Raw genomic sequence first — 24,858 nt, 5'->3', positions numbered from 1 at the left:
TCTTTCTTTCATGGGAAGAAAGAGGGCCCATTGGCTAGGGTTTCTCGTGCCTCTCACCGGTGCTGTCGCCGGTCTACCTCGTCTCATGCGGTATTAGGGATATGGAGGCGTGGTGGATGGGCCAGAGGGCTCCGTTTTTCATGTTCTTTTGAGTTCTTTTATGGTTTGTGTCTAGCTCAGACAGGCGAGGCGGTGGTGGTTCTCTGAAGATAAGGTTCTTCCCGCCTTGCATCCGTTCCGGTGGTGTTTCTAGCATCGTCGGAGGGGGTGTGGAGGTTTATCTCCAGCGGATCTCGCGGGATTCGGTCGGCGTTTGTCTTCGGTGGATCCAGGTGGATCTTGTAGTCGTCCGTTTGTGTTCATGTGTCTACAAGTTAGATTCTTTCGATCTACGCTTCTTTTCATTGGCGACGACTGTTGTTCTCGTGTGCTGATCTTATGTGGCCTTGTACGACGACTTTCCGACTGTCTACTACAATAAGGTTTGCTCGGCTCCGATGAGGAGGGACGAAGACGACGGCGCGCCTTCGGCTCGCTTCAGTGCTATTAGTCGTCGGTAGGTGGTCTATAGACCTCGATGTATTTTTTATTTCTGGTGTTCTTTGTACTACCTTGACAGTTGATGAATAAATCGAAAGTTATTTAAAATAATTGAACTGTCTTTTTCTTTTTTAAATGGACTGTGATATTTGGTACACGTGTGCCATATAAGCAAAATTGCCACACCTCTACTTCTTTCATTTAAAAGTACCACACGATCCCCCGTCCTTTGACCTCGCCTCCTCCCAAACGACCCCGGAGGCTCGTCCGAGAAACCTGCTTCTCCCGCATATCTCGCGCGTCCATCCCCGAGAAAACTGCCACTTCTTCACGTCTACCACATGATTTCTCCCCGGGACAAAGTTACCATGATATTCGTATGCAAATTATCAGACCTGTGTTGCGTAACTTACCATACTATTTACATAGAACGTACCAGGTACTATGCTTCAACAACTACACCCCTTCAAAGTCACCAGTGTATTTTATACACAAGTTAGAAGGTCTTCGATGTGTAAAATACCGTGGTACTTACACATAAGTTATCAGAGTATATGTACATCAACCTCACCCCGGTCAAAATTATCATGGGTGGATTGTACATGAGTTACCGGGTCTACAGTACGTATATTATCATGTTACTTGCACCTAAAAATCTGGGTGTGTTTCAGTAGCTTTTTCCATAGGTCAAAAAATACCATGATGTTTTTGTGTAACTTATCACGCCTATAGCACGTGTGCCCCTTATGACACTAAACATTATGTCACTTTCCCGTGGCACGCCATGTGTTGTGTTCATTCAAGAGGCCCACGCGCGAGGCGAGTGTATGTTTTTAACAACTTGTTTTCTTTTGGTAAAGAAGTTACCATCATGTTTATATTGCAAGTTATCGGTTATGCGGTGCTTATATTATCATGTTATTTACACGAAAATTATTGGGGATGTTTTGAACAACTTTTTCCTGGGAGAAAAAGTTATCATGGTGATTCCAGGCAACCTATCAAGCCCGTAGTGCTTAAAATATCATGCTATTTACACAAAATTTATCAGGGGTATGTTTCAACAAATTCTCCCCCACGGGTCAGAAACTTATCATGGCGTTTAGTTATCGCGGTGCATATATTTTCATACTATTTACACATAAAAATGTCAGGGAAGGGAGGTATACTATCGTGTTATTTACACAGAAAATATCGGAGTATCTTTTCAAAAAAAAAATCCCTACGGTCAAAGTTACTATGATGTTTCTACCTCAGTTATCAGATGTGCGCTGCGTATATTACCATCTATTTACACATAAATTATCGGGTATCTTTTCACATTTATCTTCCCCAATGATTAAAGTTACCACGATGTTTGTATCTAAATTATCAGGTCTATGGCGTGAATGTTATCATGCTATTTACAGAAATTACCCGGGGGGGGGGGGGGGGGGTTAACAAATTTATTCCCAATGATCAAAGTTACCACAATGCTTGAAACAAAAAGTTTTTCAGTGCTAACATATTAAAGGCAAAAACATGTCAAAACAGTATTTCCCTTAGCTTGTTCAACAATTAGTGTCATAGGTGAGGTGGTTAGTTTCCTTTGTTGATTACTTGCAGACCAGAGATCAAATTCTAGTTCAAGTATTATTTTTGCCCGAAAATTGGGAAGTCGTGTGGGGCCATAATTGACGATTACAAAAATTAGGAAGTCACGAGCGGGTGTGCCCGCAGGAAAGGAAAGAAATCGGGAGGGAGGTCGGGGAGGACGTGCGGGAAATGAAGAAGATCGGGAGGCGTGTGGCAGTTTCGCAATCTGGCACACGGTTGCCATATACATATTTCGTTTTTAAATATCCCCCACATTGCGTTGCGCCCTTACTGTTGTTTTCAGGAAATGTTCCAAATCCGCCCCTAAATTTTGAACACTAAAAATCAAGTGACCAGACTTGTCATGTGTATGTTTTAAAGTAAAAAATTGCCATGTAGTAAAGAAAATACCAGAGAAATTGTCATGCGGGTGACGTAAGATTTATATCTGGGTCCTTTGCATTGGCCGAGAATGTCAATTTGCGAAGGTGCTGTGCTGATTCGGAAAAGAAACCTCAACGCAAGAAAATGGATGATCTCAAAAACATTCGATCGAAACGAGTGAAGATCGAAGGCAAGTGATCCCGAGAACAAATGGAAGCTAATAAATTCGGCCGCGATCAGCCTCGTTTCGATAAAACCAATTACGTATACATGAGTTGATGAGTAACACGACAGTACAATGCGCGAACACTCGGTAAATCTCACAACCAGCGAGTAGAATAGTACAACGATCCCTCCCATCCCGGGGAAGGCATCGGCGTCGACGCTATCTCCTGGCGTGCGCGGCGCCGGCGGGCTGGTCGCAGGAGAAGACCTGCTTCGGGAGCCGCCACGCCTCCGCTGCGCCGAAGCACATGTCGTCGAGCGCCTCGCTGCGGCACCACCGGCACCTGCCCCCGCCGCCGCTCGCCACGCACTTGCCGCGCGTCGCCAGATCCCGGCACCCCGCCTCCGCCTCCGCCCTCGCTGACCGAGCAGCAGCCTTGCTCTTGATTCTGCCCGCCGCGGCGGCTGCCGACGCGGCCCCCGAGCAGACCAGGAGAAGAGCGAGCAGCAGCAGCAGCAGCGCCGCAGATCTGGCCATGAGGTGAGAAACAGAGACGGTCTGGGACGATTGGATTGGGTATCAGTCAGAGGGGAGTCTGAATATTTGGACTCTGGATCGCGATACGGACGGTGGGCCTCTCCTTTCTCTTTGACGGGAAAATGAGGTTGGCGCCTTTTCTCTTCCAGCCTTCAGACGTTGGGCCGGCATACCAACGATTGGCTGGCTACAACTTTTTTTTTGACATCTTGGCTGGCTACAACTTGATTTAGCTGTGAATTCCCCTTTCAAGGAAAGAAAAATAAAACTGTGAATTCTCAAAAATAAATAAATGCAAGTTATCTTTTTGTCCCTCGTGACTTAGATCCATCGAACAAATCATCAGTACAAGCATTTGTTCAAAATAAGGAAAATACATAGAGGTCCAACTCAAAAAAATAAATACATTGTGGTCCTTGAGGGTGATTGTCTTCCTCATCTCGAACGGACCGACGACATGTTATTGTTCCTTCTTCTCCATTGTCCGATTAGCCAGTTGTTGATCACTGATGGAAGTCACCGAGGCCACTAATGAACCATCGTCTAGAGAAGAAACCGTCTAAGCTATCGTCAGAAGACCAACAAATTCACTATCCCAACCTCTAAAAAGCTCATAGGCATCATTTTGACATTGGAGGCTGCACCAAATTGACAGAGACGAGGCAACCACAGATGGAAGTCGTTGCTGCATCCGATGAACCCTAACATCACTGGCCAGAAATATCGGTGGTAATCTACGTCAACGAGCCACCGAAGTCACCCCAGCCCACATCGTCGATATGAGAGGCTCGAGGAAACTTTATTCACCAGATCGGGGTCAACACGTAGGCCTACTAAAAGCTTCAAAGAAGGGAATAATTAGTTTGATGCCAACATTTGGCATTGCCAATACTTGGCAAGCTAACAATTGACAATATTAAAAGTTGCCAAAAATTGACAATTTTTTATGAGGTTGCCAAGTAAACATGGTAACCAACCAAGCACTAGACAATTTTTGGCATGTCCATTTTCGGCATCAAACGAATCATGCTCAGAACTCCATCTAATAGATGGGAGCCTCTTGCCCTCCTACGCGTGCAAAGATAGTGGAGGAGGAGGCTGATGACCTACTAGGAGAGGAGTGGCTGCACGGTGAGCCCAAAAAAATCTCCTCTCTGTGGTTTGGGAAGGAGGAAAGTTCTCATAATCGTCAAAGAAGAGAGACATCCACAAAGCTGCACCAATCAGTCCGGTGTCTACTCTCTTTACCTGCTGGTCACCTCAGGCATACGCCACTCCACCTCTGAAGGCCATGAAGGTGTCGTTGGATGCTCCCTGTGTCCTCTAAGTTCACCTACCAACTCTTCATGAGACTATGCCCCTGCTGGGAGGCTTCTTTTGTAATAGTGCTACTTTCCCGAGAAATACACTTCAGTTCCTGGTTGTATAAACACCCTATATGGAGAATTTTTTAATAATTAAACAAAAAGTCAAATAGTTTAGAATTTTTTTAGAATAAACTTGACTTACTTCTGCACTAGTATGTAAATTTCCAAAAAATAAAAATCAACGTTGACTTCATAGCGAAAAAGACAAAATTTATTTGCTATTATAGGTTACTATTCACACTATTTTGATCAAAAATTGTCTTTTTTGGAAAGAAGTCAAAGGGGGATTTTCTTTTTGTGAAAATTTTCTCACAAGTACAATGTAAGGTCAAGTTTATTTCAAAAATATTTTCAGAATTTTTTGACTTTTTGTTGAATTATTAAATTATTTTTCCATATAGAGTGTATATGTCCTCATAGATCAAGAGTTCCCCTCCTACTTTCCCTAGCTAGCTTGTTGCTGTTTTACTGTTTTTTAGACTGCTCTTTTAAGAGCTGTTGTATCAGACTTGGTGTGGTTTTGGTTTCATTCTGAGTAATGGAACCGGGGAGGTGCTCCCTGTTCTTCTAAAAGAAAGTTCTCATAACAAGTCTTGTGTTTCTGGATACAGTTATCTTCATTCTAAATTTCTAATATAAAAAAAACTTTCTGTTATATATGGAAAATTACCATTTTGCTCTAAAAGGAGGTCAAAAAGGTTCGTCATCATTCTTGTTCCTCAAGTACATTCTCTCACACCGTTGTATGTACTCCCTCTGTTCGGAATTACTTGTCGCAGAAATGGATGTATCTAGACGTATTTTAGTTCTAGATACATCCATTTTTGAAACAAGTAATTTCGAACGGAGGGAGTATATGACACGACTCTTGCCAAATATACATTCTGTGTCTGCATCTTCTTTTATACAGACAAAAGGACCCAAGGGTCGAACTCTGGAGCGACTCAAGTCACGTCATATAGTAAACCAACTGCGGGTCAATGGCCTTGGGAATGCCCCTAGCCGGAGCGTCATCCAGGCCAGTGTTGAGCAGGGACTCGGCCAGCTTCCGTGCAAACGCCATGTAGCTCTGGTAATCGTGCTCTGCTTTGACTTCTCCGGTATGCGACTCAGGAGCAGCAGCACAAGTTATGGTAGTATCGGCGACCGGCCCGTTGTCTGGCCGGACGCGGCCGCAGCTGCGGTCGTACAGCCAGTCCCCGGATTTCCAGTCGAAGGTGTAGAGCGGCAGAAACCGGTGGCCGAAACTGGCGACGAAGTCTATGGCCTCCAGCACGAACTCCGCCTCGCGCGCCGACGTGTAGTACGCCAGGCTGACACGCGTCCACCCTGGCCGCACTCCGTGATAGCCCTGCATGGATTGATCGGTCAGAATCCATCATCAACAAATAGTGAGTGCAGAGGATGATGAAGTTGGAAACTGTTTAGTTTCGGTTACCATCTCGACGGCGGATTTGATGGCCTTGGCTCGCGCCGGAGTGATGCCGAGCAGCCAGTGGCCGTAAGGCCCTGCGCAGGCGCAGCCCCCGCGAGCCTGCACGCCGAACAGGTCGTTCAGTAGCTTCGTCACCAACCGGCAGTGCAACTGCGGCCTCGACGCCCCCACCTCCTTGTTCTCGTCGACGACCGGAGGGTACACCACGAAAGAGAGCACCGGGAGCCGGCCTGCGGTGCTGCCGGGGTCGCCGCCGAGCAGCAGGCGCAGGTTGGGGTTGGCAGCCGTCCGGATCCGGCGGAGGGCGAGGGCGAGCATGCGCTGCTCGCCCTCCTCGACGCACTCCGCCCCGACCCACTCCTTCACCTTGAACGCCAGCGCCGCTCGGACCTTCTGTATGATGGCCGGCGTCCCCGCGTCCTCGCGCTCCTCCGTGTCCTCGCAGTACACCGTGTCTCCGTGGTCGAAGCCGCTGACGTAGAGCACGGTGCCCCCGCCGCTGGTGGACGGCGCGGTGCGGCGGAGGCGGTAGAGCCGCGACGCCATCGCGAGGATGCCCGGGCTGCCGGGCCCGCCGAGGAACTTGTGCGCGCTCAGGAAGACGGCGTCGTAGCCGTCCGGCTCCCCGGACCTCATGTCGATGTCGACGTAGGGCGCGCTGCATGCGAAGTCGAAGCAGGCGAAGGCGCCGTGCCGGTGCAGCAGGCGCGCCACGGCCCGCGTGTCGGTGCGCAGCCCGGTGACGTTGCTGCACGCCGAGAAAGAGCCCAGCATGGGCCGCCCCGCGCGCCCGGGCGCCGCCAGCGCCGCCTCCAGGGCCGCCATGTCGACGAGGCCGTCGTCCTGCCGCAGCCTGATCTCCACCACCTCCGCGAGGCTCTCCCGCCACGAGAGCAGGTTGGAGTGGTGCTCGTGCGGCCCGACGAATACCACCCACCGGTCGGACGGCGGCAGGGCCTCCAGCACCCTGGCGCGCAGCGTGGGAGGGACGGCCATGCCGGTCACCTCCTGGAGGCGCTTGATGGCGGCGGTGCAGCCCGTGCCGCAGAAGAGCAGCACGTCCTGTGGGCCGCCTCCCAGGCTGCGCTTCACGTACCGCGCCGCCTCCCCGGCCAGCCTGCTCGTGTGCATGCCCACGTAGCTGTCCACCGTGTGCGTGTTGCCTACACCATCATGGACACAGACTTACACATCACTGACAATTCCAAAATTTTCATTAGTTCGGGTGAGCGTAACTTGTACTCCTACTAGTACTAGAATCAGTTAAAAAAAAGTTACTCCCTTTATTTTTATAAGTCGTTTCAGACAACTGAAAATGAGCTACTTTGCACCTTGTCTAAAACGTCTTCAAGATCTTATAAAAGTGAATAGATGGAGTATAAAAAAAAAGTTAGCGGAAAGGCTGTTAATGGCGCGCACCGTAATACGGGAGAACGTTCCGCTGCACGAACTCCTCGACGAAGAGCAGGCAGCAGCCGGACGCCGTGTGGTCGGCGTACGTGATGCGGCGAGTCCCGAACGGCGACGAGAACTCTGCTTCGGCGCCGATGATCTGTGACCTGAGCCACTCCAACTTCACCGCGGGGTCGTCGTCCGTCTCATTCTTGCTTCCATCGCCGTCACCGAGCACAAGATCATCGAACAGGAGGCCATCAGCATTTGCTGAAGGAGATGCGGCACCGGTACTAGAAAGAGCGCCCGTGCTAGCACTAACAGAGATGGGCACGGGCAGAGCCACAAGAAGAGGCATGATAGATGATGTCGAACAAAATGAAGATCGAAGATGATCTGTGAGTGGGCTCTTGAACATACAGCTACGCTGTATATATAGAGAGGCTGGTTTAATTTGACCTTAACATGTAGTAGTAGTATGAAGTGTTCTACAGGAGATGATCCGTGTACGCTGTGCACAGGAATTGATCTGTGTGCCCCTTCCTGTAGAATTGTTAGTGGACATTCGCTGTGTTGGACTCGACTCGGGCATCTGTAAGCAAGGTGCTCAGCCGTGCTAGATGGGAACATGAAGCATGGGTTGAGTGCCCTCCGATCACAAGAAATCAAATACCAGGGCAGGCAGCGACGGTGTTTGTCGCGGCTGCGAAGCGAAACACTGATGAAGGTAATGCCCAGTCCGTGGGCTGGATCGCCTCTGATTCTCATTTCGGCTCAGTGGGAGGCGTCGGCCGGACGCCGCGACGCGGGTTGCATCACTCGACCAATCAAAACAAACAAGTCGTCCCGCCAATGCATAGCTAGCCTGACTAGATGGTGTTTTTCAGTTTTATAAGAGCAACTCCAACGGGACCACCTAAACGGACGGTGCTTTTGTCCATTTGGGTCGGCCGCCCGCCCGGCGTCCGTTCTCAATTAGATTTTGATGGGCAGTGCGGCCGACGCGCTGACCCATATCATGACTGCGCGCGCTGGTTTTGGCGTTCCAGTGCGCGGGAACGCGCGCTAGTTTTGGCGCGGCCGACGCTCGTTATAAGAAAGTGCTCCCTCCACAATCCGCCCGCCGCCCACTCCTCTCGCTCCCTCACTAGCCTCGCTGTCTCTGCGTCACCATGTCGATGTGCCGCCTAGGCGCTTTGGATTTTCGCGGAGTCCGCGAGGGCCGCTCCGGCGCCTTCTCCTTCGAGATCTGGTTTGACGAGAAACGCCTCATTCTCGACACATTCGACACCGCAGAGAAGGCGGCCCACGCGCATGACACGGCGTCGTGGCGCCTCCTGAGGCCTCGTCGGGAGATGAATTTCCCCGACGTGTCGAGCTAGCGGGCGCAGGATCTCGCGTCTCTCCCGCGGCTTTTCACCGACAAGGATCGTCGTGACCACCGGAGGCGGCAGCGTCGCCTTGCCATCGCCGAGATGGACATGGAAGCCATGGTGGTGTGGTGCGAACGCTTCCCGCAGGACATCGTCGACGAGCGCCAGTTCTACAAGCAAAGGAGGATGGAGAGGGAGGCGAGGAGGACGGAGTGAGCCGCCTATCGGGAGGACAAGCGTGTGCGGAAGCAGACCGCTCAATTGAACCTGAAACTCGGAGAAGCGTCGTCCTGGGACTCCGAGGACGAGCGGTATGTTGACGCCTACATTCAGACGTCGGAGGAGGACATTACCGAGTCGGAGTCGGAAAACGACGAGTAGTTCATCTTTTTTTTTCTGTCTATGCTACAACTATCTATGTATCCTTTTTCTATCGGGAAAAATGGCCAGCGGCGTCGGCGACGAAGCAGGCGGGCGACGGTACATTGTTGGACGGGGAGAGGCCAATGTGCCATCGACCAGCGAGCCCGGGGAGGAGAGAGGGCGAGCGCGCACGCGTCCGTCTTCTGTCCGTGCCGACGCAAATCCGACTCAAAAATGGGCCGGAAATGGGTCGGCGGGTGGACGAAAGAGGACGCGCATCCGTTTGGGTCGGCGCGTTGGGCCGCCTTTCTAATCCGCGCTGACCCAAACGAATGGCGGCGGACGAAATGGGTCGCCCCATTGGAGTTGCTATTTGGGCATCTGCAACGTTTGACTTCCAAACCAGCCGCAACCGCCTTGTCAGACAAGTTTTTTCATGCAATGCAGTTCTGTATTGGTACGCTTAGCGGTCCGGACACACTTTTTCTCACAGATAGAAGACAAACTAGGAGGGCTTTGCGGGCGCCCGGACTGCTGACATGTCCATTTCTGACTGCCCTTGTCCACCATTAACCCCCTCACTCGCCCGCATGTGCATCCCGCCGAAACAGTCAGTGCCGCTCTAGAGCGCCAGTGCCGAATTCATGTCCGCCCAGAGCGGACACGATCTCTCACTGTTGTGGTGTTAGAAGGGAGAGAGAGAGGGATTGGTGAAATTGTTCATTGTATTGCTTGAGCCTCATGGGCATATATGGGAGTACATGATCATCTTGGAGTACAAGGCAAGATAGAATAATATCCTACGCTATCGTAGCTTTCCTAATAATCACGATAATTAATATACCCCGTAATCACAGCGGTAGCGACGCAGACGGTGAGACTGGAGAAGAATTCGAAGGCAAGCCGACAGACACCCCCCACAGTCGTAACGGTCGATGCATGGCGGAAGCCGTGGTTGGAGTGGAAACCGACAAGGTTGCTCAAGCAAGGCGGTAGCCCTTTGTGTCGTTTGTCGATGTAGCCGAGAGTGTAGCATGGTGTAGTAGTGGTCGAGGTAGCCGTGAGAAGAAAGCCGTGGTCGATGTCGAGTCAAGGTAGCCGGTGTCGAGGAAGTCACCGTGGAGCCGCGGGTGCAAGGAGGCGCCGAGTTAGCATGGGCGCAGCGGTGTCGAAGTAGTGGTGCGTCGGGAAGAAGATGTTGTTGATGCATTGCAGCGGGTTTGCCAAGCCCGGGGACACATCGTTGATGAAGGCACGCATCGGTGTTGCCGACACCAGGCATGCGTAGACGGGTGAAGACGAAGTTGACGAAGCGTCGCGCCAGGCTTGCCAGGCCCGGGGACACATCATGGACGAAGGCACGCATCGGTGTTGCCAGCACCGGGCATGCGTAGACGAGGGACCTGCACAAGCTGTACACCATGCCGGAGAAGTCGGAGGGGCCAACAGAGAAGAACTCGACGACGATTGCGCCGTCCATCAGCGCGGGGTCGATGTAACCAACGGTGGTCGGAGTAGATGAAGTGGTCGGGGTAGATGATGACGGCGACGCTGGCGACGAGCTGGTGCTGGACGAAGACGAAGGCGGTGGACGGGCGGCGGCGGCTATGGGGGTAGCGGCGGCGGTGGCCGAAGAAGAGCGGCGGCGGTGCTCGAAGTAGGCGAGAAACCCGACAGCATGACGAAGACCGGCATGGATGGTGGCGTTCCCGCGCCAAGGGAGGCGCGCGACGCATACCACAAGAGGTCGACGCGCGAGGACGACGGTGGACCGTGGGCCGCGGCGCCACGGCCCGAGGGGGCGACGCGGCGGCAGTAGGCGGGTCGGGGCGACCGCGGGGACCGTGGGCTGCTGCACTACAGCCCGAAGGGGCGGCGCAGCGGCGGAGCACGGGTCGGTGCAACCGCGGGGATGGCCTCGGGGCGGCGGCGGGGACCGCATATCGCGGCACTACGGTCTGAAGGGGCGATGCGCGAGTCGTTGCAGCCGCCAGAAGAACCACGAGGTGGCGGCGCTGTAGCTCGACGGGGCGACGCAACGGCAGCCCGTTGCTCGATTGGTGGAGGGGCACGCTAAACTTAGGGACGATCTTCACGGGTCCTGCGGAGGCATGAGCTACCGATAGGCCAGGTCTGTCGCGGGGCGTAGATGTGGTGGATTGCGCCGTCGAGCGGGTGATCAAGCCGATCGCGCGCGATGTCGGGGACGACGCTCGGTGGAGGCGGGGTGGCGGAGTCCGAGATGAAGCCGGCGGTGAGAGCGTGGGACGTCGTGCAGAAGAGCATGTCAGCACCGACACCCGGGTTGCCAAAGCAGCGCCGACACCTGGGCAGCGAGGCCTGAGCAACCAACATAGCAACAGCGCCCGAGCTGAGGCAGCCGACGAGCTTGACGCAGTCGGCCCGATGCAGCCGGGGACAAAGCCGGCGAGGCAGACCGTAGGGCCGCGATGTGCAGACACGACGGGCGGGTCGGCGTGCGAACAACGACTTTGATGGGCCGCCGCATGGCGCGAGGCCGCCGGATAAGGGCGATGCTGGTGTCCCGGTCGGAGAGGGCGGTGACGGTCGGCGTAGATAGACGAGCGGGCCGATGCACGGATGACGACCGTGAGGGGCCGCCTGTCACGCGAGTCCGTCGGGTCGGCGAAGAGCCTGCCGGTCGTGCCAATGTTGGAGTAGAGGCGCACGGGGTCGACGGTGACGGCGGGTGACGTAAACCAATCAAGCATAGGTCGGAAAACCAAAAGGAAAACGCCGATTAAGATGACCGGTGGGAGAGAGAAAAACCTAGAAGCAAGGTGTAGGATCGAAAGTATGTCTAGAGGGGGGGGGTGATTAGACTACTTGACCAATTAAAAATCTATCCTTTTCCCAATTTTAGTCTTTGGCAGATTTTAGCTATCTTAGCACAAGTCAAGCAATCTTAACACAATTCAAGCAAGCATGCAAAGAGTCTATGAGCAGCGGAAAGTAAAGCATGCAACTTGCAAGAATGTAAAGGGAAGGGTTTAAAGAATTTAAACGCAATTGGAGACACGGATGTTTTTGTCATGGTTCCGATAGGTGGTGCTATCGTACATCCACGTTGATGGAGACTTCAACCCACGAAGGGTAATAGTTGCGCGAGTCCACGGAGGGCTCCACCCACGAAAGGGTCCACGAAGAAGCAACCTTGTCTATCCCATCATGGCCATCGCCCACGAAGAACTTGCCTCACTAGCGGTAGATCTTCATGAAGTAGGCGATCTCCTTGCCCTTACAAACTCCTTGGTTCAACTCCACAATCTTGTCGGAGGGTCCCAAGTGACACCTAGCCAATCTAGGAGACACCACTCTCCAAGAAGTAACAAATGGTGCGTTGATGATGAACTCCTTGCTCTTGTGCTTCAAATGATAGTCTCCCCAACACTCAACTCTCTCTCACAGGATATGGATTTGGTGGAAAGAAGATTTGAGTGGAAAGCAACTTGGGGAAGGCTAGAGATCAAGATTCATATGGTAGGAATGGAATGTCTTGGTATCAACACAAGTGTAGGTGGTTCTCTCTCAGAAAATATAGGTTGGAAGTGTAGGTTTGTTCTGATGGCTCTATCCACGAATGAAGAGTGGGTGGAGGGGTATATATAGCCTCCACACAAAAACTAACCGTTACACACAATTTACCAATCTCGGTGAGACCGAATTGAGAAACTCGGTTGGACCGATTTAGCAAACCTAGTGACCGTTAGGATTTTCGGTGGGACCGAGAAGCAACTCGGTAGGACCGATATGGTTAGAGTTAGGGCATAACGTAATCTCGGTGTGACCGATTACACAAACTCGGTGGGACCGATTTTGGTAATAAACTAACCAGAGAGTTGGTCAGGTAAACTCGATGGGACCGATCGCTCATTTCGGTGGGACCGAAATGTTACAAAAGGGAAACAGAGAGTTTACATTGCAATCTTGGTGGGACCGATCGCTCATCTCGGTAGGACCGAAACGTTACGAAGGGAAACAGAGAGATTACAATCCCATCTCGGTGTGACCGAGATCCCTATCGGTGAGACCGATTTGCCTAGGGTTTGTGGCAGTGGCTATGACATCTGAACTTGGTGGCGCCGGATAGAAAGAATCGGTGGGGCCGAGTTTGACTTTTGATTTAGGTCATATGTGGATGTGGGAAGATAGTTGAGGGTTTTGTAGCATATCACTAAGCACTATGAAGCGAGAACCTCATTAAGCAACACCTCATCCCTCCTTGATAGTATTGGCTTTTTCTATAGACTCAATGTGATCTTGGATCACTAAAATATAAAATGTAGAGTCTTGAGCTTTGAGCTTGAGCCAATTTTTTTGTCCTTAGTATTTTGAGGGGTCCACTTTTCTCATCCATGTCATGCTATTCATTGAGCTTTTTCTGAAATATTAATCTTGGAATAACATTAGCTCAATGAGCTATATGTTGTTAGGAATTACCAAAACCACCTAGAAATAGTTGCACTTTCAATCTCTCCCTTTTTGGTAATTGATGACAACATATAGATCAAAGCTTCGATGAATGATAATAAGAGTGAAAAACATTGTCGCTTTTAGAAGTATGTGAAAAGCAAGAGCTCCCCCTAAATTTGTGCATAGTTTATGATTTGCTTTGGACTGCAAATGCACAGAGAATTAGGCTCATGGGTTACTCTTCCATGTCACATACATCTTGGTGGAGCGCTCAAAATGATAATAATTAAATACATGCACTCATCACCAAGCAAAGTGAATGATCATATAGGGATAAAATGATAATGTCATCCAACAAGCATTAATGTAGCATATGATCAAACACACATGATCATCCAAGTGTCACACAGACAGAAAGTATCTCAAACAAGCAAAGCAAATAAAGTTCAACCACCAAAGCAAGAGAGAATAAAAAACAGCAACGCTCTCTCTCGAAGCCTATGATCTATACATTTTTCTCCCCCTTTGGCAACAAGTTACCAAAAAGTTCCTAGAAAATGCATAGCACTAAATCATCTCTCAGACTTGGTCTTCAGGTGGTGGTGTCCGGATAACTCCAAGAACGAAGGCTTCAGTCGATGTAGATGGAGCTGATGGAGTAGGTGCTGGAGCTGGTGGCACTGAAGCTGTAGCTGGTGCAGATGAAGTGGCTCTGGTGTCTGGAACAGGCACTGCAGCAGATCTCTGAGCTCTAGGCACTCTGGCAAATGCATCAGTGGCTGTCTTGCCCTTCCTCTCCTGCATATCATCCTGAAGTTGCTCCACAATAGACTGGATCTCAATTACCTTCACATCCATGTCATAGAACTTCTACTCTATGATCCTTTCCAAGCTCTCCTGGTTTTGAATTAGGGTGGCCATCCCTTTCTCAATCCTTAGAGTGGATGCAATCAAGTAGCCAAGCTGATCTTGCTTGCTCTTCAGAAGATACTGAGATGCCTCTTCCATGGTTGGCATCTTTGCAGCTTTCTCAGCCTTTGCTTTCTCCCTCTTTGCTTGAATGTGCACAGAAGATGGTTCATCCTCATTCATAACCACTTGGTTGTCCTCAAAGTCTGGATAGATAAGCATGTGCTCCTTGTCCAACAAGTATGTGCCAGTGCCCATCTTGGAGTTAATCAACTCCTGGATCTGTGGTGCATACCCACAACTTCTCTTTTGGTCAGCAACTGTCCTCTTGATAGTTTTAACTATAAGACTCATGACCTTGAACTTTTGTGGCACATCAAATATATGTAGCAGATTGATGGAGTGGCCTCTGATCATTCTGTGATCACCAGACTTGGGCATAAGAGTGTGCCTGAGTATCCAATTGATAGTAGGCAGCCTTGACAGCAGGTGTTTCATGGATCCAAATTGGTGAGTCTCAAGATCTGCATCAGGAATCTCCTTGTACATGCTAGCCATGGAGTTGTGATCCTTCTTGTTTTTGGCATAGACATCCAAGTCATCTTCATTCTCCTCAAGAGCATTGATCAATTGAGCCCATTCTGCTACTGTTGACTGGTATCTAGTGCCTTCAGACATCCAGACTATCTTGCCATCTGGGTAGAAGTGAGCTGTGGAGTAGAACTGCATGATAAGCTCATCATTCCACTGTGTGAGCTTCTGAGCCACAAACTCATCAACTCCACAAGCCTTGAAACTGTCATATACTCCTGGATAATGTTCTCCATTCTCCTTGATGTACTCCCAGTTGGCCCATCTCATGTCACATACTATTGGTTTCTTGTCAAGCAACACTGTATCATAAAAATCCTGCTGTTCTTTGGTATGGAACCAGTAGTCCACAACAGTTCTCCTTCTGGTGGCATATGGATCTGACTCTCTCCATATCCTCAATCCTGAGTCCTTCCTGATGTTCATGTTTTCTGCTACAGGATGAGCATCATTATGATCTGGAATTTTTGGCTTTAACTTCCTCAAAACATGTGTCTCATCATCTTCTTCTTCAGCAGCAGTTTCAGGCACTGGTGCCTTGTTTTTCTCAGCAGCTGGAATGTTCCTGGTACTCCTCTTTGATGCAGTTTTGGGTTTTGGAGCAGCTGGCTTGGAAGTTCCTTTGGGCTTAGATGAAGCAGCCCCGGATCTTATGGCATCTCCCATAAGTTTCTGTGCCTTAGGTGTTGGTGCAACATCCTCTTCATCTTCCTCTTCTTCAGAGTCTTTCATGATTGAAGATCTTCCAAGAACTCTGGCAGTGATCTTTTTGACCCTTTCCTTACTTTTCTTTTCTGCCATAACCTGCTCTTTGGGTGCAGATCCCAAAGTCTCTTGAGTGGATGCTCTGGCTTTAGACATTGGAGCTCTCTTGGCAGGAACCTTTTGCTTCATTCCTGGCTTGGTGGCAGCAACTGTGCCATATTCCTTCTTCAGGACTTTCCTCTTTGAGGTGGTTTCTTCTTCCTCGGCCACATAGTCCTCATCCTCTGACTCCGAGGTTCTTTTCTTGCTGGCCCTGGTGGCAGCCTTTGGTAGATTGCTTGGTGTGCTCCTGCTGCCATCATCTGAGCTGCTAGAGGGATTAGTGCCCTCACTCAAGTGAACCTGCTCCTCCGACTTATTCTGACTGTCACTCTGATCTGACATGATGCAAACACTGACAGCAGACCCTGTGAATAGATTATAGATGAGGTAGAGTGGATGAGCATCACGAAATACAGAGGTTTTTGCAAAAGAATGAATTAAGAACTTAGTTTTAGTTTTCCACAGAAAGCATTTCGGATCTACCGATTTGCAAACTCGGTGATACCGAAGCAGCTTTTGAAACCTAAACTAGTGAACTCGGTCAGACCGAGTCACAGTTCGGTGGCACCGAGACTGCTAGGGTTTCACAAAGTGCTGAACTCGGTCACACCGATTTGCAATTCTCGGTCAGACCGAGAATCACATGTTTAATGGCCTGAGCCAAATCGGTGGAACCGATTTCATCAACTCGGTCGGTCCGAGATGGTTTCGGCGGAAACCTAACCCTAAATTTTCAATTCACAACTAAACTACGGAGTGTTTTCGATGGATAGAATGGTTTCAATCGTGGCAAGATTCATGGAAAAGCAATGTGCTGGGGAATCGGAGTTAGAACAACACAAAGTTCAAGTCCATACCCTAGTTCGGTGATGAACTTGTTACGGCAGCAACGGCGGGGATGATTCCCGTTGACGGCGGCGGAGACCAGCGGCAGGAGGCAACTGACGATGAGGAGGACGATCCGGAGACCCTGGAGGCAGAGCGGGCTAAGCGCGGGCGAGGAGGTTCGGAAAGTTTTCCAAAATTTGACCCGTGGATATATATAGCCCGACCCTGTCGGTGTGACCGAGTGGAACAACTCGGTGGCACCGAGATTCATAACTGCAAGCAGTTACTGAAACTCGGCATGACCGAAAAGTTCGAATCGGTTGTACCGAGATTGAAAACCTAGATCGACTTAGTGATCTCGGTATGACCGAAATGGATGAATCGGTCAGACCGAAACACACAAAGAAGTTTTGGAAGTTTGAGTCTATGACGAATCGGGGACTCCGAGTGCTCCTCACACAGAGTGGTTCGAATCTGACTTGATCAAACTTTATGATGCAGCATGAATAGAGTTTGAGACGAGAAAAGCATAGATAGCTAGAGAAGGTTCTTAGGCATTCTTGTCCGTCCACTTGGCCAAAAGAAAAGGAAACCAATCAATCAAAACAACAAGTGGATGTCCTCGAATGAGTAAATTATGCAACCAACATGCTCACACAATAAAATGACAAATGAAATATGTGGCAAAGCATGCACAAACAATTCTAGCATCTATCAAGCAACTGGCGATGACTAGGTCATCTATATATGAGTATATTGACTTAGGAGTCAAATGAGAACATTTCATCATAGGTCATACTCATCGTTTAAGCACAAGTGGGGTTACCACTTTTACATAAAGCGTTGTTATGTTCACACCATTAGAGTTGCTTTAACTCAATTGTTAGAGTAAAGCTCCCCCTAGATGCGAGATCCCCCCTAAGAGGGATGAACTAACCTTGGGTTTTGTCGATGATGACTTCATGTAGGTGTTGAAGATGTGGATGCTCTAAGTTGATGTAGATCATTTGGAGCTATCCTTTGGAGTGAGTTGCACTTTCAATACCTACACGGGTTAGTCCCACAAGGAACAAACAAGGATATCCATAGACATAGAGTGATGCACACATAAGATGATGTCTATGAAAGCTTTAGGTTACCTTGTCCCTTGTCTTACCAACAAGAGGGTTTGTGACTCCTTTAACTAGTGCAAGATGTGGAAGTTGATTGCACTCGTTCTTGCCAAAATGATAAGAGTGAAGTATGTTGACGGAGTCACCCACAAGAACTCTCTAGTTCTTCTTGTTCGGGATCCACACCATCTTGATGGGAATCCTCGGAGTTGTAGTTGTACTTGATGAAGTGGAACTTGATGTAGTCTTGGGAACCCACTTGACCAAGGCGTTAGGAGCTTCTTCAAATGCATCAATTTCCTCTTCAAGCTTGTCCTTGCCTTTTTGCTTGTGGTCTTATGGTGGAAGATCATCTTGAGCTTGTGTCCCTTGGAAAGAAGTAGGATCATACTTCTCTTGTTGAGGAACAAACTTTGTCTTGGGGTATTGATCTTCTTCCCACTCAACTCCATTGGCATTGAACTTTCGTTCAAAACCAATACCTTGATTCTTCCGGTGCCTTCCTTGCTTGCGTACAATTTCCTCAAATTGCTTACTCCCGGCAAGGCTCTTGTAAACACCTTTCTCTTTGATTCCCTTCAATAAGCTATTTTCTTGCTCAAGTGTAACTTGGCTAAGAGAATCATTAGTGGAATCAAGAGAACTACTAGAAGCAACAATATTGGATTTAGCACGATTATTGTTACTACTAGAGGAAGAATCTTTCTTGTTCTTGTTACTAGACTTGACTTGAGGCATGTAAGTGGATAAGAGTAAATGCTTGGCAATGTAAGAAGAACTTTTCTTGCTAAGATCATCATTGATTGCCTTTAAGAACTCATGCTCTTGCTCAAGGTTGAGCTTCTCAAAACGTAATTTCTCATGAGTCCTTAAGAGTTCTCGATGATCTCCTAAGATAGTTTCATGAGCTAACTTAAGAGTGTTTAGTTCTTTAGTTAGAGACTCAATCTTCTCCTTATCATTGTCATTCGTTTCATCATAGTATTCATCACTATAGTTGTCAACAAGTAAATCATCATCACCTAACAAAGCATCTTCATCACTATTGAAATCAACATACTCGGGGTGTGATACCTTTGGACCTTTGGCCATGAAGCATCTTCCAATTCCTTCATTTGGTGAATCAAATATGTCGTAGGAGTTGGTTGACACAAGTGCTAGACCGGCAACACCTTCATCTTGAGTATATTCGGAGTCGGAGTGATAGCTTCTCTCGGAGTCATTGTCAGAGTCGGAGCCGGATACCCATTAACCAACATGAGCTTGATGTCTTCATTTTGTGTAGCTCCTTGATGACTTGTCCTTCCTTTCCGAATCCTTGCTTCTCCGAGAGGGTCTTCGTTCATATCGATCATCCCCACTCCTTCTCTCCCTTGATGGTGATTCTTCTCTTCTACTTCTTGTTTTGGGAGAATCTTCTCTTCTCTTGTGGGGAGCCGTACACTCATTGGAGTAGTGTCTGGGTCTTCCATAATTGTAGCAGTTTCGCTCTCGACTAGAAGATCTTTTGTCATTGTAGGATCTTGACTTGGAACTTCTCTCTTTGCTTCTATTCTTGTAGAACTTGTTGAAGTTCTTCACCATTAAGCTCAATTCTTCATTGAAGGTTTGTTTCTCACTTGATGATGTGGGGGCTTCACATGAGGCTTTGTAAGCACCACTTGACTTGTTATGGAGCTCCTCCTTATCCTTGAGTGACATCTCATGAGCAACAATTCTTCCAATGACTTCCGTTGGCTTGAGATCTTTGTAATTTGGCATCATTTGGATCAATGTGCATACAGTATCGTATTTTCCATCCAAGGCTCTCAGGATCTTCTTGATGATGAATTTGTCGGTCATCTCTTCACTTCCTAAGCCGTCAATCTCATTTGTGATAAGAGCAAGCCTAGAGTACATTTCAGCGTCACCTTCACCATCCTTCATTTTGAACTTGTCAAGTTGACTTTGAAGCACATCCAACTTTGATTCCTTGACGGAGTCGGTACCTTCGTGCATATCAATCAAAGTATCCCAAATTGTAGCCCAAACGGCGGGGTTATGCCCAAACGGTGGTAATTTCCCTCGCTAGATGCCATACTCTCCTAGGTTGTGAAACCAAGGATATGACTTCCAAAAGCTATGAAATTCAAGGCAAATGGAGACCAAAGCTCTGATACCACTTGTAGGATCGAAAGTATGTCTAGAGGGGGGGGCATGATTAGACTACTTGACCAATTAAAAATCTATCCTTTTCCCAATTTTAGTCTTTGGCAGATTTTAGCTATCTTAGCACAAGTCAAGCAATCTTAACACAATTCAAGCAAGCATGCAAAGAGTCTATGAGCAGCGGAAAGTAAAGCATGCAACTTGCAAGAATGTAAAGGGAAGGGTTTGGATAATTCAAACGCAATTGGAGACAGGGATGTTTTTGTCATGGTTCCGATAGGTGGTGCTATCGTACATCCACGTTGATGGAGACTTCAACCCACGAGGGGTAACGGTTGCGCAAGTCCACAGAGGGCTCCACCCACGAAGGGTCCACGAAGAAGCAACCTTGTCTATCCCATCATGGCCATCACCCACGAAGGACTTGCCTCACTAGCGGTAGATATTCACGAAGTAGGCGATCTCCTTGCCATTATAAACTCCTTGGTTCAACTCCACAATCTTATTGGAGGCTCCCAAGTGACACCTAGCCAATCTAGGAGACACCACTCTCCAAGAAGTAACAAATGGTGTGTTGATGATGAACACCTTGCTCTTGTGCTTCAAATGATAGTCTCCCCAACACTCAACTCTCTCTCACAGGATATGGATTTGGTGGAAAGAAGATTTGAGTGGAAAGCAACTTGGGGAAGGATAGAGATCAAGATTCATATGGTAGGAATGGAATGTCTTGGTCTCAACACAAGTGTAGGTGGTTCTCTCTCAGAAAATATAGGTTGGAAGTGTAGGTTTGTTCTGATGGCTCTCTCCAGGAATGAAGAGTGGGTGGAGGGGTATATATAGCCTCCACACAAAAACTAACCGTTACACACAATTTACCAATCTCGGTGAGACCGAATTGAGAAACTCGGTCGGACCGATTTAGCAAACCTAGTGACCGTTAGGATTTTCGGTGGGACTGAGATGCAACTTGGTAGGACCAATATGGTTAGGGTTAGGGCATAACGTAATCTCGGTGTGACCGATTACACAAACTCGGTGGGACCGATTTTGGTAATAAGCTAACCAGAGAGTTGGTCAGGTAAACTCGGTGGGACCGATCACTCATTTCGGTGGGACCGAAATGTTACAAAAGGGAAACAGAGAGTTTACATTGCAATCTCGGTGGGACCGATCGCTCATCTCGGTAGGACCGAAACGTTACGAAGGGAAACAGAGAGATTACAATCCTATCTCGGTGTGACCGAGATCCCTATCGGTGAGACCGATTTGCCTAGGGTTTGTGGCAGTGGCTATGACATTTGAGCTCGGTGGCGCCGGATAGAAAGAATCGATGGGGCCGAGTTTGACTTTTGGTTTAGGTCATATGTGGATGTGGGAAGGTAGTTGAGGGTTTTTGAGCATATCACTAAGCACTATGAAGCAAGAACCTCATTAAGCAACACCTCATCCCTCCTTGATAGTATTGGCTTTTCCTATAGACTCAATGTGATCTTGGATCACTAAAATATAAAATGTAGAGTCTTGAGCTTTGAGCTTGAGCCAATCTTTTTGTCCTTAGTATTTTGAGGGGTCCACTTTCCTCATCCATGCCATGCCATTCATTGAGCTTTTCCTGAAATATTAATCTTGGAATAGCATTAGCTCAATGAGCTATATGTTGTTAGGAATTACCAAAACCACCTAGGGATAGTTGCACTTTCACAAGGCTCAGGAAAAGACTCTCTAGGGCAACCGGTCAACACGACCGGCGGACGAAACCTAGGTATAGGCAGCGCGGCCCCCGGCGGCGGTCGTGGAGGCCGACCGCCCCGGGGGCGGCGCGCGGGTGCGGAAGCGTCGGGTGGCAGCTAGGGATGGATCGATTAGGCAGATACCATATTAGAAGGGAGAAGAGTGATTGGTGGAATTGTTCATTGTATTGCTTGAGCCTCATGGGCATATATATATGAGTCCATGATTATCTTGGAGTACAAGGCAAGGTAGAATAATATCCTACACTATCCTAGCTTTCCTAATAATCACGATACTTAACAGTCGGCATTGGAGCTGTGTGCCGGCCGACTACGTCACCCGCGTCGCATTCCGGTGAAGATGCCTGCTCCGCGTTCAAACGACACCCCGTCGGTTTGTCATCCTACATTAACGATATGCGGTTTTCGAGGAACCTACTCCAGCACCACCCGTCCGTCCGTCTGCTGCCAACCATTAACCACACCGCCGCGGCCCATTGCCATCCATCCGCTATATAAACTCCAATCCCTACCATAGCCACAGTCATCCTCTTCCAGTCCCTTTTTGCTCTCCACACCATGCCCGCCATGGCCTCCCACTCCAAAGCCTTCTAGGACACCCTTTCGAGTGAACAGAAGAAGGAGATGGCCGTCATTACCGCCGGCAGGCAGACGAAGGCCAACGATGGCCCAATGGAGGACGAGCCGGCGCCACCTTCCTTGCCGGTGCATGCCGGCATCACCATTGGCGAGGTCCGTGCCCATTTCCCGGACATGATGCGGGAGGAGCAAAATGTAACGCCCTCGATGCGGCTATATCTCCCACGTGTCGAAGCACGACTTAGAGGCATAACCGCATTGAAAGCAATGTCGCAAGTGAGGTAATCTTCACACAACCCATGTAATACATAAGGGAAAGATAAACATAGTTGGCTTACAATCGCCACTTCACACAATACATGAATAAAACATTACATTCATCCAGATACAATCAAGGCCCTACTACGGAACCAAAATAAAAGAAGACTTCCCCAAAAGCTACACAGATCCCCGATCGTCCCAACTGGGTCCACTACTGATCAAGTAGAACGAAACAACACAAAGGACAAGATCTTCATCGAGCTCCTCCTTGAGCTTGGTTGCGTCACCTGCTCGGTAACATCGGCACCTGCAAACTGGTTTTGGAAGTATCTGTGAGTCACGGGGACTCAGCAATCTCACACCCTCGCGATCAAGACTATTTAAGCTTATAGGTAGGGTAAAGGTATGAGGTGGAGCTGCAGCAAGCGACTAGCATATATGGTGGCTAACATACGCAAATGAGAGCGAGAAGAGAAGGCAAAGGCACGGTTGAGAAACTATGATCAAGAAGTGATCCTAGAACAACCTACGTCAAACATAACTTCCAACACCGTGTTCACTTCCCGGACCCCGCCGAGAAGAGACCATCACGGTTACACACGCGGTTGGTGCATTTTAATTAAGTTAAGTTTCAGGTTTTGTACAACCGGACATTAACAAATTCCCATCTGCCCATAACCGCGGGCACGGCTTTCAAAAGTTCAAATCCCTGCAGGGGTGTCCCAACTTAGCCCATCACAAGCTCTCACGGTCAACGAAGGATATCCCTTCTCCCAAGACAATCCGATCAGGCTCGGCATCCCGGTTACAAGATATCCTCAACAATGGTAAAACAAGTCCAGCAAGACCACCCAGATGTGCCGACAAATCCCGATAGGAGCTGCACATATCTCGTTCTCAGGGCACACCGGATGAGCAAGACGTCGGGTAGGCCAGCCCAGAGTTTCCCCTGGTAGCCACCGGACATCGCTCAGTTTGGACCAACACTTAGACAAGCACTGGCCCGGGGGGGGGGGGGTTAAAATAAAGATGACCCTCGGGATGCGCGACTCCCAAGGGAGAAGGCTAGGTGGCGAATGGTAAAACCAAGGTTGGGCCTTGCTGGAGGAGTTTTATTCAAAGCGAACTGTCAAGGGGTTCCCATAATACCCAACCGTGTAAGGAACGCAAAATCCGAGAACATAATACCGATATGACGGAAACTAGGGCGGCAGGAGTGGAACAAAACACCAGGCATAAGGCCGAGCCTTCCACCCTTTACTAAGTGTATAGATGCATTAATTAAAATAAGAGATATTGTGATATTCCAACAAAATAACCATGTTCCAAACATGGAACAAGCTCCAATCTTCACCTGCAACTAACAACACTATAAGAGGGGCTGAGCAAAGCGGTAACATAGCCAAATAACGGTTTGCTAGGACAAGGTGGGTTAGAGGCTTGGCTTAACAAAAGGGAGGCATGATAAGCAAGTGGTAGGTATCGCGGCATAGGCATAGCAAAAGAGCGAGCAACTAGCAAGCAAAGATAGAAGTGATTTCGAGGGTATGATCATCTTGCCTGCAAAGTTCTCCGAGAAGAGAAAGCTTGAACCTCGAAAACGTACTCAACGGGCTCCTCAAACACGAACTCGTCTCCCGGCTCTACCCAAGCAATAACAACAAGCAAAGGGAGACACAATCAATTACGTGCAATGCTCAAACAACATGATGCAAACATGGTATGATATGCGGGATGCGATATGTGATGCTTATGCAAGATTTGGAAAGGAATGAATGAACCTGACCTCAACTTGGAAATCCAAGAGTGCCACTGGAAAGAGGAGATGATTTTGGTTGAAATCGATATAAAGATCACCGGAATCGGATGCATGGTTTGGAAATGGCAAGCAAAACAAATATGGCACTGGTCTGCGATTAACAACAAGTAGCCATCTAAATGCATCAATATAAATATGCTGCATCACTCAAACATGGCAACAAAATATATGGCAGGGATCCACTCATGATGCTTGACAAAAGATCAACACTGAGCTACGGCTAAATCACTCATTAACAGGTTCAAACAAGCATGGCAAAAGTGCAAATGATAACAGGTTACAGACTTAAGTGAAATAACAACAAGTCAGGAATTTATCATCAGGAAGCAATGTTCAGAGCAATGAAACAACATGCTACAGGAACATATTATGGCAAAGCAAGGCATGGCATGAAGCTACTCAAAGCATATAACAAAAGTCCCTTAGTGACTATGAGCCAAAAGGGATCAGAAAATACAATTGCACACATGCGAACATAGCAAAA

General features: G+C 48.7%; 2 protein-coding genes across 2 annotated transcripts; both read right to left on the bottom strand.

Moving 5' to 3' along the window:
- Positions 1 to 2,717: 2,717 nt before the first annotated feature.
- LOC125548590 (uncharacterized) lies at positions 2,718 to 3,297 on the bottom strand. Its single transcript, XM_048712159.2, has one exon. The coding sequence runs from the start codon at positions 3,200 to 3,202 to the stop codon at positions 2,885 to 2,887; it is 318 nt and encodes a 105-aa protein (XP_048568116.1). The 5' UTR covers positions 3,203 to 3,297; the 3' UTR covers positions 2,718 to 2,884.
- Positions 3,298 to 5,254: 1,957 nt separating this feature from the next.
- On the bottom strand, positions 5,255 to 7,910 carry LOC125548589 (uncharacterized). Its single transcript, XM_048712158.2, has 3 exons — positions 7,424 to 7,910; positions 6,008 to 7,167; positions 5,255 to 5,920 (listed from the first exon to the last, which is right to left on the bottom strand). Exons 1-3 carry the CDS (start codon positions 7,812 to 7,814, stop codon positions 5,519 to 5,521), a joined length of 1,953 nt encoding a protein of 650 aa, XP_048568115.2. The 5' UTR covers positions 7,815 to 7,910; the 3' UTR covers positions 5,255 to 5,518.
- Between the last annotated feature and the right edge of the window lie 16,948 nt (positions 7,911 to 24,858).

Source organism: Triticum urartu, chromosome 3A (assembly GCF_056163025.1).
Source record: "Triticum urartu cultivar PI428250 chromosome 3A, HENAU_Tu73, whole genome shotgun sequence".
Classification (NCBI taxonomy): domain Eukaryota; kingdom Viridiplantae; phylum Streptophyta; class Magnoliopsida; order Poales; family Poaceae; genus Triticum; species Triticum urartu.
The sequence above is the reverse complement of the archived record's forward strand: the minus strand, read 5'-3'. Positions and strand labels throughout refer to the sequence as shown.